The sequence below is a fragment of the Crinia signifera genome, chromosome 2, assembly GCF_055691185.1.
Source record: "Crinia signifera chromosome 2, ASM5569118v1, whole genome shotgun sequence".
Classification (NCBI taxonomy): domain Eukaryota; kingdom Metazoa; phylum Chordata; class Amphibia; order Anura; family Myobatrachidae; genus Crinia; species Crinia signifera.
The window spans coordinates 263,012,149-263,030,094 of NC_139218.1; the positions used below are offsets into that span (position 1 = coordinate 263,012,149).

Here is a 17,946-nt window from a genome sequence, read left to right on the forward strand (position 1 = left end):
GAAGAAAGGACAGCATGGCCCACTGGAAGAAGCAAGAGGTGAGAGCTGCTGGCAGTGAGAGGGGAGGAGGTGATCCGCAAACAGATGACTGGGACAGTCAAAAGATGCCACAGTGTACTCAAACATTGCAAATATACCGACAGCCATGTGAGGTAACATGTACCTACCAGTATATAAAAACAATAAAACGTGTTTACAACATATCCTTGTGCCATGGTTAATGCACTGCAGTGAGCACATCACTGTGTGCCTTTAAAACTGTCCTTTTCTTATGACACATGGTATATTGCAGGAAAAATCCGGCTTCTGTGTGAAAGGGGTCGACACGGGAAATACCCAGGTTTTTGTTGTGTGTGAAAGGGGGTCAGCACCTTTCAGCCTAGTTCTAGCCGGGTTTTGGAGGATTTTCTGTCTGAAAGGGGTATGAGAGATGGTTACGATCTCTCCCACAGGTTTCTGGATTAAATATATCATGCGGTATCTAAGGCCAGCTAATGTATGGTTACGTTCGGAAAAAATATATATACACTATATGGACAAAAGTATTTGGCCACAGCTGTTGTCAGTGACTTCAAGAGTGGTACCGTTTGTGAAAGGATGCCACCTTTGTAATAAGAAGGTTTGTGAAATTTCATCCATGCTGGATATTCCAACTATAAGTAATATTATTAAAAAGTGGAAGATTAGGGACAATAGCAACTCAGCCACGAAATGCCCCCTTGGGCTGGGGCCACCCATTTGCGAGGGCAACTCGCTCCCAGGGGTTTGCGAATGGATCTTACACTGTAACATCCATTCGCAGGGCAGGGGGAACCTCCCACATCTTTCGATGGTCACCGACCATCGAAAGATATGGAAGATGCAAGCATATATGTTATGCCACTTGGCAGTATGAATGCACCTGATAGAGCGTCTCTAGTATCAGAGAATAAGTATCTCTCCGGTAACAGGAGAGATACCTATAGTGGAGCTTGGTGTAATGCTTCGACACGTGAATGTACTTGTTGCTATAGGCAACCCCAGTTCCAACAGGGTACTACAGAGGGAGGCCTATAGATTCCTAGGTCCGAGATGAAGAAGACCATAGGAAAATATTCTAAACCCGTACCCCTCGCTTGCAGTACACGGGTTCAGCTAGCTGCCACCAAGCTGACACCCGTGGGCTCTGCACTGAGGGAAAGGGTAAGATATCAGGACCTGAGCTCACCTGAAACACACAGGTTCGGCTAGCTGCCTCCAAGCTGACACCAGTGAGTACTGCACAGTGAGAAAAGTAACACAGGAAATGAGGGAGTGTAACAGCAACCTAGCTGGATCCACAAGGTGGTACAGGGACCCAGCAATTACAGTCACAACTCCTGATTACGGCTAGGTCTGGATCAAGGCGAAAAGACGCAAACTCCAAGACCTATATTACTGTAATCAACATACAATACAATTGCTAGAAACTAACTAGGCACAGGACAAGGCTGACTGACTATCTGACTAGGATTCTGCAGCACCTGCCTAGCCTGAGAGGAAGGTTTATATAGCAGGTGCTGCCACGCCCCACTCAGACATCACAGACTGTGAGCACAAAACCAGTGCCGGATTCCCTGCTGTGAACAGACTGCCTGTCACCACTGCAACAGCAAAAACCCGAACCGGAGTGTCAGCTGCGCCCAGGTTACTTTGCTAACATTATAAAAGTGACTTTGAAGTCACTTACATATACGTGCATGCTGGGAAGGAAATGGGCAGGCAGCTGACATCCGGTGATCCGCAAAAAGCCACCCGTCCGGACACCGGGCTTAATTATCGGACTGTCCGAAATAATCCTGTATGGGTGGTAACTCTTGTACAAACTATCTAGTAAGTTATTGCAATATCCCACATGTTGAAGAATCAGGAACTGTATTGTATTTTTCAATTAAACACTATTTACAACCATCTGAGACAACAGTATGGAAAGACATTCCTTTGTCGAGCTGATAAACATCATGGCTGGCAGCAAGGTTTTCAGACCCCTTGTACCAGTACAACATGTTTCGATTTTTGGAACACAAAATAGGAGACATTTCCATACTATGGATGATATTATGGTCATAAATCAGCAGTTTATTGAATGAAAAGTAATGTAATTTCTCAGTGCAGTTTTATAATATCAGGCACATACACTAAAGATAAGGAAAGCATGAAGTAAAATAAATAGAACAGGAACAAAACTTCCCTTTAGATAATAAAAATGATGTACTGTAGTGAGTTATAATGAGGAAATGAGAGCAAAGAAAAGTTACTCTTTAAGCAAATTATAGTTTGAAGCAAAAATCAGGATGTGCAGTTGGTCACCTTTGGCCATCTCTGCTTGCTGGAAGCATGGTGTACATGTGTCTCTCTTTCATAACATATGTGTTATAATGTTGCAGTATTTGGGGTGGAGTTACCAAATGGGTCCACCCCAAATACTGTGACATAGACGTGGTGTGGAAGCAATCCTAGGGAGCACCCAAATGAGCATAATACTGCAGATGTTCAAGTATGCACCAAGCAGTCTGGAGCCCCCTCAGTGAGAGTGGTACAGATCTACGATGTCTCAATCAACCATGTTATGGTCGACAAAGCTTGGTCGACCCCGTCTAGTTAGACGCCTAAAGTTAGTCAACCACATCTAGATCGACAATAACGGAAGTTAGACACCAGCGTTAGGGCAATGGGAGAGTGGTCAATGGTCATATGGTCAACATGAGTTTTTCACCTTTTTTTGGTTCCGAATGTCATAGGTGGGCTTGGTTCATACTTTAATATCCAAGTGGACATAGAGTGAGGTTATAATAGTGTGCCGAGCATAATGAGGCGCTGTGCCCAAGCACAGCAAGCCATGCGAGGGGACGCTGTGCACATATACAGTGCCCATGGGGACCGCTGTGACATTCAACACCAAAATTCAACATTTCGTTTGTGGCACCAAGCGAACATGGATTACATGTCTGTCTTGTTAGGGTATCGGATAAAGAATGAAACACATAGTTCGGTATATGATTTGTTCATTTGTCAGGATTAGCTAGCCTATGCACAATTGGCCGGTGATAAGTAAAAGTAGGATACATATTGATGAGCTCGTATTGGTTTGGTCTGAAATGATTGGTTTGTGACAAGTGTGCATGTCCTATTTACGCAACATAAGGGTGGGTGGGAGGGCCCAAGGACAATTCCATCTTGAACCTCTTTTTTTGCCATTATGTGCTTTTTGGGGCCTAGATTTTCAAACAGCCATCCTGTCTGCTGCTGCAGTGGACACTCCTAGATGAGCCACATGTTTGTGCCACCCACTTGTGTGGCTTAGTATAGTTATCCAGCTACCTTGGTGAAACCTTTTGCCTTAAAAACAATATTGTGAGGTGTTAAGAATAGACAGGTAATGAGTGGAAATTAATTATATTGAGGTCAATAATAGCGTAGGAGCAAAAAAAAAATCCAAGATTCTGCAATTTTAGCCGTTTTTGCTTTTTAAAAAAAAATCAGAACCCCAAACACGATACACAAAACACGAAAATTGTGGTGTTTTGGAACAGATCCAGATCCAAAACACTGCCTGAGATCCAGACCCAAAACTGTTTCACGGAACACGAAAAGTGCCCGGTGCACATCCCTAAAAAAGATACATTTTTACTAACCATAAATAAAACCATTTTTTAGCCATAATAACCGTAAGTGGAACCATTTTTTAACCAGAAATAAATATTCATAAAAACATTTTTTTATGTCCATTTTTTTTCTTACAGGTATGTCTTTGAATAAAGATTTTGATTTTGTGACTGGGCTGATAGATCTCTACCGCAGTTACTACTGTCCATGGCAGGTTAACTTAAAACAAGAGATTATGCAATGCGGCCAAGGATGAGTTAGTGGAGTATTACAGGCCATTTTATGCTTCTTCAAATACAGAGTGGGTAAAGAAGTTGCAGGACTGTGTTCATCAAAGAACACAACAAATGGAGCAGTCAGAGAGATCCGGGGCTGGCATGGATGACATATAGAAACCCACTCTGTGGTATTTTTCTCAGCTTTTCTTCTTAGTTGAGCAGGAGCCAGCACTATCTGGATTCGACTCCTTCTCAAGGAGTGCCGCAGTGGAGCCTGAAGTGGGTGAACCATCTCAGACCACTTCTGTAAGTATGTTGTCATGTTTTTGTAAAGGCCAACAACTGTTTTTAAAAGGTCCACAATAAAAAGAACAACAGTCCTGTCCATATCACTCCACTTTAGCGAATAGTTTCCCCCCCGGCTGGGAACTGTACCTACCCCATTAAAATAGGCCAAGTATAGACCAAGTTGGCTTTACTATGGGTCAGCAAGCTCCAGACAACACCAGGAGAGTGTTCTCCCTGTTGTAAGCACATTCTGTAAATCAGAGGCCTTTACTGTTGTTGTCTCTTGACAGAAGGCCTTTGACAGGATTCACTGGCAATATATGAATGAGGTCCTTACCCGGTTTGGGTTCTCTGGTAGATTTTTGCAAAGTATCTTTCGCTTATATTCAAATCCTACAGCTCGTGTATTTAGTAATGGGGTCTTGTCTGATTCTTTCCTTATCACCAATGGTAAAAAAAAAATAGCCCAAGTATATCTTCCTGACCTCTTTTGCGCATGCAGTCACCCTGGAGTAGAGTGAAGGTGCTTCCAGAGAAGACAACTGTACAACCTCCTCTGGTTGGTCAGGATCTTGTGGTACTGCTGTGCCTGATGTCCTATGCTAGGTGACTTTGTGGTACAAAATGTCACGTCATTTTAGCTCCTACCCGAAGAGCCACAAATAGCGGCATTTACTGTAATGTGGGAAGACTTGATGATGTGAAGATACGCCCAGCCCGCCGGAAGTCCCACTGAGAGTCTCCTCTATAGACTTCTCCCGGAGAGGAGAAATAATAAGTAGGTAAGTACAGTATGCTTTATATATGCCTATTTAGGCCTGCCCTCCTAACACCCTGTGATCTAGTCCATCAGATAAATTGTAGGTACAATGGACTTATTCTGGTCCATTCACAGCCAGCGTTCGTTCACACGGGACCGATGTTATGCATATGCGCATGCGCAGCCGCATTTCTTCACATGTGCATACACCTGGCGTGTGCGGCCATGGCAAACAGATTGTTGCAGCCGGGGGGGGGGGGGGCGGCGGTGGATAGTTGCGCCATTGTGAACGCTTAGCATTTCATGGGTGTTCCCATGTAAAAGCTGGACGTTCCCATGGTAATCGGGCCAAGACGTCAGTGACATCATCGGATTTCAGCTGCCCGCTCACTTCCTCCGGAGGTTGCATGCAAATCTAAGTGACCAGAGATTTGCGTGCATGTTCTACATCATTCGATGGTCGGCGACCATCGAATGATGTGGGTGTTCATCCACAGGCTCCGAATGGATGTTTATGTTAAACATCTATTCGCAGTCCCTGCATGTGAACACACGCTGCGAGGAGGGTCCGTGCGTGCCACCATTCACAGGGCGGGTTCTGGTTGACTCACAAGGATGTGAATTTGCATCCAAGCTAATCAACCAGAATAACCCCGTATGTGTATGCAATACGATATATCTCATGCAATTTGTTGCCGCTTCATAATGTGCATGCAATATATCGTATATTGTAAGTCGCATAAGTGTATGAGAGCCCTAACACTATTATACAGTACTTAATAGCTTTTAATGCCATTATACTGCTCCCTCCACCCCCACTATAAAGCTGCTGTTCCTATTTCTTCTCCACTTCTCCTTCTTTAAGATCTGAAGGTGCTTCCTGTTGCTGACCCACTATGCAGCAAGTGGAATGTGGATCCCACCATGTGTGTGTAGTGATGCAACCAAAGAATTAATATTGAAGTAGTTTGGTTAATTTTACAAGCATTAGGGTCTGTCATTCTAAAAGGTTCCATACATGCAGTGATCCCAATAGCCAATATGTAAGATTCAAATACATACTGTATATGTGTTTAAAAGTTGGATGCTGTGCTTTAGTCAACCATCCAGATCTGTTCATTTATGAGCACCTTATGGGGTTTTACTTAAAGACAGCTACAATTAGACTTTCTTATTTTGCTGTGTGAGTGCATTGTAGGTCAATGATCACAGCATTTTGCCCTGTATATAGTATGAAAACAAATGCTGTGATATAAACAGATTGGGTTTTGATCAGCCTGTCTCTGTCACAGAGTTGTAAAAGGGTCGGACTTGCTCACATTTTCACAGACTGGAAAAATAATTTGCTGGTGAACTAATTGCGTTTGGATGTAGGACAGGATACCAATAGTGATATTTTCGCAATTCACTTACAGATTTACACAGGGTGGGTTTTCATTCAGTCTGGGCGATGGCTAACCTCACAGCGATCAGGTCTGAATCAGGCACCTGCAGGGACAGGAGCTCTGAAAGGAGACCACCCCTGACATGTGCTATGAGGACTGGTGGGGGTGCTGCATGCGTGGTCAGAAGTGACTGCACTGTATAGCGCAGGGCTGGGCAACACCGGCCCTCCAGATGTTGATGAACTACACATCCCAGCATGCCTTGCATCAGTTTCAGCATGGCCACATAGCAAAACTAATGCAAAGCATCCTGGGATGTGTAGTTCATTAACATCTGGAGGGCCGGTGTTGCCCAGCCCTGGCATAGCGGACACTCCTGGGGCAGCTATGTAGGAAAAATATCGGAAATCAGGCATCATCGCATCCAGTGCTTAAAGTGGTCCTGGAGAGGAGGTGGACACCCCCCCCCCCCCCTTGTGAAAAAAAGGGGTGTGGTCTCACAAGAAGGGGCAACGTCACAAAGTAGCATAATTACATTCTCATTGCTCCACATGTAGTGTCCCTTGTTTACATTACACAGTAGTCCCCTTACACACAATGTCCACAGTAGCAGTGCTGCTTATACGTACAATTCCCACATTTGTAGTGCCAGTTATATAGATAATGCTTACATTGGTATATTCTCCCCGTTGTTGCGTGGGTTTCCTCCAGGTACTCCTGTTTCCTCCCACAATCCAAAAATATACTGGTAGGCTAATTGGTTCCCAACTAAATTAAGACGTGTTCAACATGTGGTGTGCTCTGCCTGGGTAAGGTGGGCGGACATAGGTGGAAAGGTTCCACCTCCAATTTGAACTGACAGAATGCAGTACCAGAGTTTTTCCGACCCACTTTAACCCCTATTGCATCCCCCATAGAAACCTGTGCAGGAATGGAGGGATTGCAGTACTAGATATTGGAGATATCGGTACTTGTGTATTTGCAGGGCGCCCAATTTACATATGTACAGTATCGTAGGAAAATCGCATTGCATGCTATTTTGCGGTGCTATGCGATGCAATTTTCCTTAGTTAATTTTTAGTGCACCGCTGCCCGCGGATTGCATCACATTGCATGCCATTTGCGTTGTGATGCGATTTTTCATTGTATAAGCGCCCGTGTGATGAGATGTGATGGTACTTCATTTTAAAAGCACCCATGCACCCCCCCACTATCCACGTCACCCTGAAGCGTGGCGAGCCCCACGAGGGGACACGGTTACGTGTCCTCCCGACCTTTTCATACCCCCACTATCCACGTCCGCGTGGAGTTGATTTTATAAAGTGTGGCGAGCCCAAAGCTGCGAGGGGATGCGGAATACATGTAAAGTAATCCGTGTTCCCTTGCGGGGCTCGCTGCGCTTGCCACACTTCGGGATCGGTGGCTCGATGCACACGCCACACTTTATAAAATCAATCCAACGCCGGTGTGGATAGTGGGGGTATGAAAAGGTTGGGAGGACGCGTAACCGCGTCCGCTCGCACGCTTCGGGGTGACATGGACAGTACTTTTATTACATTATATTACAAATACCTAACTCAAAGTGAACCACCATCCTAAACTGATGTCATGATCATGATGTATAATACAATAACAATGTAATGTAAGGCAGTCCCGTCCACTCCCCACCTACCATAGAAAATAAATCTTTCATAATGAAATCATCATTATGTAGTAACTTTACTTAATACAATATGTTTGTTTACAGTACCTGTGGTATGTGAGGCTGTGTGATCTACTGTCTGTCGTAGGCTCCACTGCTTGCTGGGTTCTCTATGCATGGCCATCTTAACGCATGGACCACGATTCTAGGGGCCTATGAGCTGGAACAGGCCGGTGCCTCCAGAGCTATTTGGAAGGCAAGCAGAGAATGTTTACTGCATTGGCGTAACTTTAAAAAAAGCTTCAGGTGATCCAGACAGTGGCAGCAGTAGACCCTGCAGACCCCCAGTGCCCACAAGCCACCCAGCGCCCCTGTAGGGTCTGATGGGACTATTACTATGCCACTGGCTCTGATAGTGAATTGCACACAAACAGAGTAGACAGGCAGCATTCTCTAGCTGCTTACCACCAAGCAGCCAAACAGTGCATGGCTGTAAACATGATGATTGGTGGATTGCTGGAGCTATTCACCAATCAGAAAGCATATGTGGGACTGCAGAAGAGGTAAGTAATGATTTTTCTTTATTCCCGTGAATGGATGGGGGGGCCCTAGCTCATTGCTTTGCCCAGTGCCTACAATTCAATTAATACGCCTCATGCTCCGTGCTGGCACTGGCTGCTGTGTTAAGCAGCCCATACACGCTGCTTTGTGAGCGTGCTTTCCGTGCTGTGCTAGCACGGATCACATTGCATTGCATTGCCTGTGCACACGTTGTGCATGCAATGCGATGCAATGTGATGAAACCTAAGTACAAAAAGTATGTGCAAGCACATACTTTTTGTACTGTGCGATGAGGTGCCGCGGGAGCGCGCACCTCAAAGCACATATCTGGACAGCACGCATAGCAGCGTTCATGGGCAGCATTAGGACTGGAATGGGCTGGGGCAGGGTGGCTTCGGTGGGTCCTCCCCACTCCGATACTCAGTGCAGACAGCAGGATTCGGGGATTGCGAGCAGGTCAACCTCATAATGGGCCTTATTCTAGTTCACTCTTAGAGGCAAATTCCTTCTTAGCTGGACAAAACCATGTGGACTGCAGGTGGGGCAGATGTAACTTGTGCAGAGAGAATTAGATTTGGGTGGGGTTTTTCTTCAAAGTGAGATCTATATTGCAGTGTAAAAATAAAGCAGCCAGTATTTACCCTGCACATAAACAAAATAACTCACCCAAAGCTAAATCTCTCTGCACATGTTACATCTGCCCCCCCTGCAGTGCACATGGTTTTGTCCATCTAAGAAGGATTTTGTCAGAAAGAATGAACTAGAATAAACCCCATGGTTTTGTTCAGCTAAGAAGGAATTTGCCTCTAAGAGTGAACTAGAATAACGCCCAATGTCACGATACTGCATGATATCCGATGCAGGCGCAGTACTTCTCCAGAAACAGATTATTGGAGGCCCTAGGCAGGTTTCCTTGTGGGAAACCAAGCTTTTCCCCTGTGTACCTAACTAAAATCTCCCCCCTGCCATCCCCACAGTCTAAACCTATCCCCCACTCCCCTTGCAGGCTAACCCTAACTGTTGGCATCCTCAGAATGTCACCATTTCACTTTGCAACGATTCAGATGTCCACGTTGTGACATTTCAACATTCTGAGTATTTTTAGTTGGTGAATTTCGACATATAGGGCCGTATTCAGTAAAGCAAAACAGCTTATAAGTTTGTACAAGAAAAGTGAAGGTGTTCCTCCCAGTGGCGCCCTGATAAGAAGAATACGTCCCTGTTAATAAAGGGACGGTCCTCTTCTCCGTATATACGTGGTAGTGTATAATACCCCAGACTTCCCTCTTTTTGATAAAAGGGATCCTCTTCTCCGTATCAAATAGAAAAGCCAAATACAGGTGTTATTCCCTTGGACCAATCACAGGGGGAAGAATTCCCTCCAATGGCATGGATACCGGAAAAGAAAGTGAAAAGATGGTACATAGAATAATACCCTTTATTTAAACACGATATAAAATCCACAAAAAAGAGGTAAACAGTGGCCAATTACCCAGGTGTTGGAGAACTTAGGTTGGAACAAAAGTTCTCAAATGCGCATGAGAGGAAGGGGAGTACCCGGGATCCACCTTCACATCCAGGCAAAAGGGGTAACAGGTCCAGTGTCCAGTCCTCACTAGAACAATAGGCAACAGGAGCTCCGAACGTTTTCGATCATCCACTGTGATCTTCTTCAAAAGGGAGTGCTCCTGTTTGCCTCTCCTACCTATTTAACAGAGTCTAATCCAATCAAATGTCCTGAGTTTAAAGTCCTCCTATCATGAACACCAATCAGAATACAATGTCCATGATTCTATGCAGATCGTAATAAACAGCATTATAGCGGAAGTGACCCGATTCCGGGTTGCGTTCCACCTGTAATCAGTATGGACGCAATACCGGAAGGGTCATACTTCCGGGTTGCGTTACAAGTATGGAGTTCCCCGGGTGGTAGTAGACGTATCTGATATGTCGCATCACTTCCCCCGGATGTGTGGCTCCGTGTGACCGTCCGGGGAAAGTGATACGGAGAAGAGGATCCCTTTTATCAAAAAGAGGGAAGTCTGGGGTATTATACATTACCACGTATATACGGAGAAGAGGACCGTCCGTTTATTAACAGGGACGTATTCTTCTTATCAGGGCGCCACTGGGAGGAACACCTTCACTTTTCTTGTATTTGTTTGTTTTTATGATATTCAGGGATATCATTTAGGTGTACCTTCCCGCGGGCTGCCTAGGCGCATAGAGGGACTCATTTCACCCATTCTGTTTCTATTACAGCTTATAAATTTGTGTCTGGAACACACCTTGTTGCAATGCAAGGAGAGCATATTAATTTATTTGCAGGGAAAGGACTGTACAAAGTTGTACATTGACAAGTCAGTGACAGCGGCCGCCATGTAGTGCACCTGTACCAGGGGAGGATGCATTCACATCAACCGCCCCACTTTGCCACACATGGCTGGCTACTGCATCGATAATAATCGCATATGCACTAAGATATGCGATTGTTATCACAAAGGGCAGCTCTTGTGTTTAACCCTTGGCTTTAACCCTGCGTGCAGGTTTTAGTGCATACACAAATGCAGTAAAAACCCCGATAACCGCGTTTTTACCACGTTTTTGCTTTAAAGCGCAGGCACTCTGCTCTCCCAGAGTGTACGCAATCACCCAGCACATGGCTGCCGAGTTGCAGCAGGTGAGTCTCTAGCACAACTGCTCCTGGGGTAGGGACATAGGAACTGTATATGTATTATCAGCATATATATATATATATATATATATATATATATATATATATATATATATATATATATATATAAACTCAGGCAAATATGCCTTATCTACATGGTGGGTAGGGACATAGGAACTGTATATGTATTATCAGTATATATATATATATATATATATATATATATATATAAACTCAGGCAAATATGCCTTATCTACATGGTGGGTAGGGACATAGGAACTGTATATGTATTATCAGTATATATATATATATATATATATATATATATATATATATAAATAAACTCAGGCAAATGTGCCTTATCTACATGGTGAAGAATGTTGGGTATTTGGGAAATGATATATTGACTGGTATCAATTTGTAGTGGTAATAATAATAATAATAATAATAATAATAATAATAATAAACTAGGTGCCCCATGCGAAAATTTTGCAAGCGAATAAAGGGAGTGATTGAGTATGGCTCGGAAGGGGCCGAATTTCACCCTGTTCCGATGGTGGAGGGTCTGCAGATGCGCATATTTTATGCATGTGCAGACCCCTTTGGGAAGTATTCACACTCAGCGAGGCATTCGCACGAGGAGGGAGGGGGTGGGCAGAGGGCGGCTGGATGGGAATGGCCAGCATTTTATGGGTGTCCACATGAAAACGCTTGGCGTTCCCCTAGGATCGCAGGTGTGGCAATCTTCGGCAGATAGCTGCAGAAATAAAAGTCCATTTTCACTGAATTTTATTTCCGAAGAGGTACGGAGGGGAACCACGGGGTGGCGGGGGAAGGCTTACGTTCCCCCAGCGTGTGGCGTTAAGCCACTTGTTAAGCACCAAACGAGCGAAAGGTACTGAATCAGGCCCAAAATATGATTCATTTTATAGGGCGAGATTCACTAACACAAAATGCTGTAAAAAAACAGTTTTCGGGGTTTTTACCGCATTTTCATATGCAGCAAAGCTTCGCTGCGGAGGGTTACGCCAGTTCTAGATGGCGTAACCCCATGGAAGCCTATGGGCTTTCCTTCGCATCCCCTGCCACTCCACGCACCCCCCACCGATCTGCACCGCATCCCCCTCACCTGAGTCTGGGCAGCCTCCTGCTGTGCTTCCCAGACCAGTGATCTCCTCCTGCCTGCACCGCTTCTGGGTGCAGGGAGGAGGAAGAGGAGCCCTCTCACAGCCGGCTGAGGGTTAAGGGAGGGAGGAGGGACCCACAGCACATCGAAGGCTATCGCCTTTGCGTTAATAATCGCATGTTACTGCATATGCGATTATTAACAATGCGAGTGCCGGCGATGTGCTGCGGGAGGTTATTAGAGAATCCCACCCATAGTGAGGTTGGTGGGTTCTAGTAGGATGAAAGAAGAACCGGTTCATTTGTATCCATTTCCAGTAGCAGAGCAAAACTGAATCATCTTAGCTGTGCCGTATCAACACATCCAGGGAAAGAAGTCTAGGGCCAAAAGTCTATTTTTTTACTTAGATGTTTAAACAAACAATATAATGTGCAATTCTAAATGAACAATTTGTGAGAAGCAGAAAACTTTATAGTATCTTATTTATACATTTTGGTTAAGTATGAAGGGAGAATAAGGGATAGTCACCAAAAATCACCTTCTATAAATAATATAATTATAATAATAAGTTAGCATAACAATCAGTGCATCAGTGCCCCGTGCTATCATTGCACACACAGGGCAGCTGGCCAGCTGCAGCGTCAGCCGGGAAGGATTTGGGATGTGAGGCTGTGTGTGACCTAGTTATAACAGACAAGCATAACGCGCTGGGACTGGAGCTCGGACACAGAGGTGCAGAGAGAGGGGGAGGGGTGCGCTGTGATTGGCTGTCTCCCTTTCCCACGCTGCCGCCGCTGCCGGGGAGATGGTGCGAGCCGCTGTGGGTACCACCAGGTGGTGACTCGCTGCTGTCAGGCGCTGGGCGGCGGGAGGGGGAGGAGTGCAGCGGCGGTTGCTAGGAGAGGGGGAGTGATGCCCCTGTCACCCGCACTCCGCCGCCCCCGCCGAGCCCCCCAGGGGGAGGAGCCGCTTTCACATGTTTTCCGCCAGCTGCAGCAGCAGCGATCAGACATGGCTGAACTGAGCCGAGAATTGGTGATCCGCTTCTTGATCGAGCAGGGCGGCCGGGTGCCCAACCAGCAGCTGGTGGACCATTTCCGGGCGCAGCTGACCGAGCCGCCCCCTGGTGAACCCCGCGCCGCCGCCCGCCAGCTCTTTAAAGACATCGTCAACGAGGTGGGCAGCGTGCGGGCGGAGGACGGGGTGAAGTACGTGTGTCTGCGGAGACGGTACCGGAAAGCCACGCAGCCCCATCCCGACGGTGACCCGGCCACTTCTGAGCCCGACGATCGTACCGATCCCAGCACCGAAGCTCCAGGGACGCCCGCAGTGAGCCCCGGAGAGGAGAGCAGCCCGGAGCCCAGCACCGGGGAAGAGACGTCAGAAGAGCCGCATCCAGGCTCCAGAGATGGGGAAGAGACCGGAGACGAATCCACGGAGAGCGGAGTCTCCCCGGCGTACGAGGCGGCCCCGAGCATCTCCGTGACCGTAGAGCCGGAGGAGAGCGGGGACGGGCACCCCGAGCAGCAGCCCCCGGAGCAGGCTCCGTTCAGCAGAAGGACTCCCCGGAACAGCCGCAGGGGCGCCCGGGAGCCGGTGTCACCACAGGTACGGCGGGGAGGTCTGCTGCTCCGGGCCGGGGTGCGGGACTCGGACAGCTCGTCCCTGCACAGCTCCTCCTCAGTGTCCGGGAACGAGGAGGAGGAGAGCGGCAGCGCTGGGGGCTCCCTGTCCGGGCAGGCGGCGCTGGAGCCGCAGGAGCACGCCTGGATGCTGAGCTCCTGCCGGGCGCGCTGGGACGGTCTGCAGGAGCTGCTGCTTTCCGAGCCCGGCCTCATCACCCGCCGGGACTTCATCACCGGCTTCTCCTGCCTACACTGGGCCGCCAAGCACGGACAGCATGACCTCCTGGCCGCCCTGCTCGCCCACGCCCGGCAGCACCAGGTGCCTGTCAACATCAACGCCCGGGCGTCCGGCGGCTACACCGCGCTGCACCTGGCCGCCATGCACGGGCACCTGGACGTGATGAAGCTGCTGGTCGGAGCCTACGATGCGGACTTGGATATCCGCGACTACAGCGGCCGGAAAGCCTGGCAGTACCTGAGCCCGGACACTGCCCACGATGTGCAGGCGCTGGTGGGAGCTCTCCCGGCAGCCGAGGAGGAAGATGACGGGGAGGACGAGGGCAGCTCCGGCTCCGGCCGCTGGCGGCTCTCCAAGGTGCTGCCGTCCCAGCTCATTGTGCACCGGCTGGTGCAGCTCCCGGAGGACGAGCAGGACGGGCGGGCTGAGATTAGCAGGAAGGGATCCGGAGGCGGCCGCGGGGAGATGAGCAGGAAGGGATCCGGGGGCGGCCGGGGGAAGCCTCGGATAAATAAGATCAGGTTCAGGACGCAGATCATCCACAGCAACCTGTCCGCCAGGGACACGGGGGAGGAGGAGGACCGGTTGCTCAAGAGCCCCATGAGGCACCGGCCCAAGTCCAACGTGTTTGGCTGAGCAGCGTTGGTGCACCTGGCCTGATATTACCGCTGTAGCTGTGCTCCCATCCGGTGCCCCCTGTATAATGGCCTGTCACCTGCACTATGCCCCCCTGGGTAGTGGGTATACCGCTAATCAGCGCACCCTCCCTCATACTGATATATCCAGCCCTTGGAAAGAGAAAAAGTGGAGGAGCTGTCCTGCTACTATAAGCACCCAAACGCTGTGCTAGATAAGGACAAGGAGCAGAATGTCCTATGCTTCAGTTCCATGAAGCAGTACATCCTGCCACCCAGGGTTTTAAGTGGTCCTGGGGTGGGGTGTACCAAGCAGCAGTGGTACATCCCGCCGCCCATCTGTGATGCTCATTGCATATGTACTGACATATATGATGATCAATGCAAAGAGCATCTCTCCCGATAAGAGCTGCCCTTTGTGATCCCTGTGGCTGCTGGGTCTGTGACCACGGGTGTCCCTCTGTGCATGCGCAGAGAGGCTGGCAGCTGTGGGTCATGGCGGAGAGGAGTCATAGGCTTCTATGGGGGTACGCCAGCTAGAGATGGAATAACCTGTTGCAGTGAAGCCCCGCTGGAAGGGGTTTTAGTACATTTAAAATGCGCCCTTGGAGAGGAGGAGGAACTTATTTCTCTCTGCCACCTAATTCCCCTCCCCGCTTTAGGCATAGCCAGGGCCAGTACTAAGGGTGTTTGGCACAACCCCTGCAAACTATAATGCTTTTCTGCTAGAATTATCATGCAAGGTCAAGGTGGAGGTTGACCTAGATCCACCATGCCATTTGTGGTGGAACTCTGTTACCCCCACACACACACACACACCCACACCGTTTAACTTCTGCTGCCACCTATCACATCTATACTAATGGTGTACAGTATGTACTTACTTACACAGTTAGTAATAAAAAGCTATATTTACCACATTTCCCCATGCACTAAACCCGCACATCTGGACTTACCCTGTAGAAGCCTATGGGCGTAACTCCGCAGAGCAGGTTGAGGCATCTGTCGCAGATCGCTCCCAGCATGCCCCGTAGCCACCTGCATCACTCTGTGTATGCTCAGAGGGGTGTCCAGTGCCGAGTGAGGATAGCAAAGGACAGCTTTTATCGGAAGAGCTGTCCTTTGCACTACTTATCACATATGTTAGTTCATATGCAATTAGTATGGATGTGAAGCCCTCATGATGTGTGGTGGTATGCACTAGCGGAGTTTAGTGCATCCTGCCCTATCTGAGCTGTCCTTTACTATCACTGTACTTCCAGGTATCGGCCTGGGAGTCCCTCTGCATATGCACTAAACGATGCAGCAAAAGTTGGCATTACCCTCCACCTCAAAGCCCACGTTTCAGGGCCTTAGCTCATATGGAAAATGCAGTCATATTTAGTTTTTGAAGTTTAGGCCACATTTTTCTTTTAGTACATCCTAAAAGCTGTCTGGGGTTGCCTTGGACAGTTTCTCCACTTTATCCCCCTCCAATGCTTGATACATTTCCCACTAGGGGGGAGGGTGCTATATGGATCTGATGGTAAATTGGGCACCCATTCTTCCAGTGTTCCTCAGCAAATTACCTGCTCACACATCCTAACCTGCTTGGACCTAGGTGAGCCAGATGAAGCCAGTGCATACCTACAGTAAGTGGCCTAGCTATGTACTAGTAGTGACTGATGAACATAAATACATAGACATATGTATATTTATGTATGAGGTACTCGATTTCCCAAATAAGTGACTAAACTGACTTTTTACAGGAAAATATTGCTGACAAGATGTGATTTGCCCTTGGGACTGAAACAGAGAGATTTCTAATGGACTAATATTGTTTTAGTCAATCGTTTTGCACATTTGTATCCTCTAACTTCAATTTCATTTTAGACATCTAAGCCAAATCAAAGCTGCTAAAGTGATTTATAGGACTGAGGCCTGTAATGTGACAATACAGGCTGTAGGGGGTTTACATGCGTCTAGCACTTGATTCGAAATCATGCAATATACAATATTTATTGGAAAAAAGTATGTTGCTTTTATTGTTTATATGAAGAATTCTAAATAACTATTTTTGTATCGCAAGCACCAAATATCCAGTGACTTCACTTCATTAGCACTTTTTGTAAATAACTTTAACATTCCAGAAAATACTAGTAAATCTGACGTGTGGCACTTCATGTAATAATGTTTTAGGTTTCAAACTTGGACTTATCTTGTACAATGTACATGTTCTTCTAGCTTGTAGTTCTTTTCTGTTACTAAACATGCAAGTAAACGTGAAAAAAGAGTTGTCTGTGTCACTGATCTGTTTATTTCAAATACAATAATAGTATATAACTGGTTCTTTTATAAAGGTCTAGTCTAGTACAAATGTTCCTGAATTATAACATAACCGAAGCACTGCTACCTAAATGCTTTATTGTACATCTACATCCTACTGCCCCATTCCTTCCTCTAATATGTAACATATGGCAACCAATGAGGCTGACTGCTTTTTAAGCCTTAAACTACATTGCTGATGCTGCGAGCAAACTGAAGTCTTTCCCACATTTTATTCCTGGCGGGAGTGCGGCCAATGAATGAGATCTTTGTGTGCAGGGTGTTTTATAAACCAGAATGCCTGCAGCCTCAGTGATCTCGTTAACCCCTCCACTGCTTGAAAAGCCTGGAAGCCATTGTGAAGTAATGTAGTTTAGGCCATCAAGTAATGAAGAGGTTAGCTTCTCAGTCCACTAGCTCTTTCATTTAACATAATGTTGTCTCGGAATACTTTACCTGATCGCCCAAGAGTTTCTTGGCTCCTGAAGTAGTTGCTATGAGAACACACAATTTGTCTCCTTTAGGACACAATGATTCTTCTATTTATTCATGTGTAGAGCCACAAACTTAGTAGTCACTCAGTCCCTTCCTATTTGTTTAATGTTAGAGTGACCTTGTCAGACTCCTAATTAACATTCACATATGTATTGTTCTAATTCCCTGGGTTGCAAAGCAAGACAGCCAATGGCCTATGAAATCCTGCCTTTCTACTGCTCCTGGGTACAATTAATATCTCCATCTACAGTATATATGTGTGTCATGTGCGTTATAATTAGGGAAACATATAGGAAATACAGTTTATTTTTCTATTATTGTTTTGTAAAATATGATATACTTATAAACAACGGGGCTATCAGTTTTTATTA

General features: G+C 46.8%; 1 protein-coding gene across 1 annotated transcript; it reads left to right on the top strand.

Moving 5' to 3' along the window:
• The first annotated feature begins 13,063 nt into the window (after nt 1-13,063).
• On the top strand, nt 13,064-17,050 carry SOWAHC (sosondowah ankyrin repeat domain family member C). The gene has a single exon (XM_083174412.1). The coding sequence runs from the start codon at nt 13,191-13,193 to the stop codon at nt 14,775-14,777; it is 1,587 nt and encodes a 528-aa protein (XP_083030538.1). The 5' UTR covers nt 13,064-13,190; the 3' UTR covers nt 14,778-17,050.
• Nucleotides 17,051-17,946: the final 896 nt, after the last annotated feature.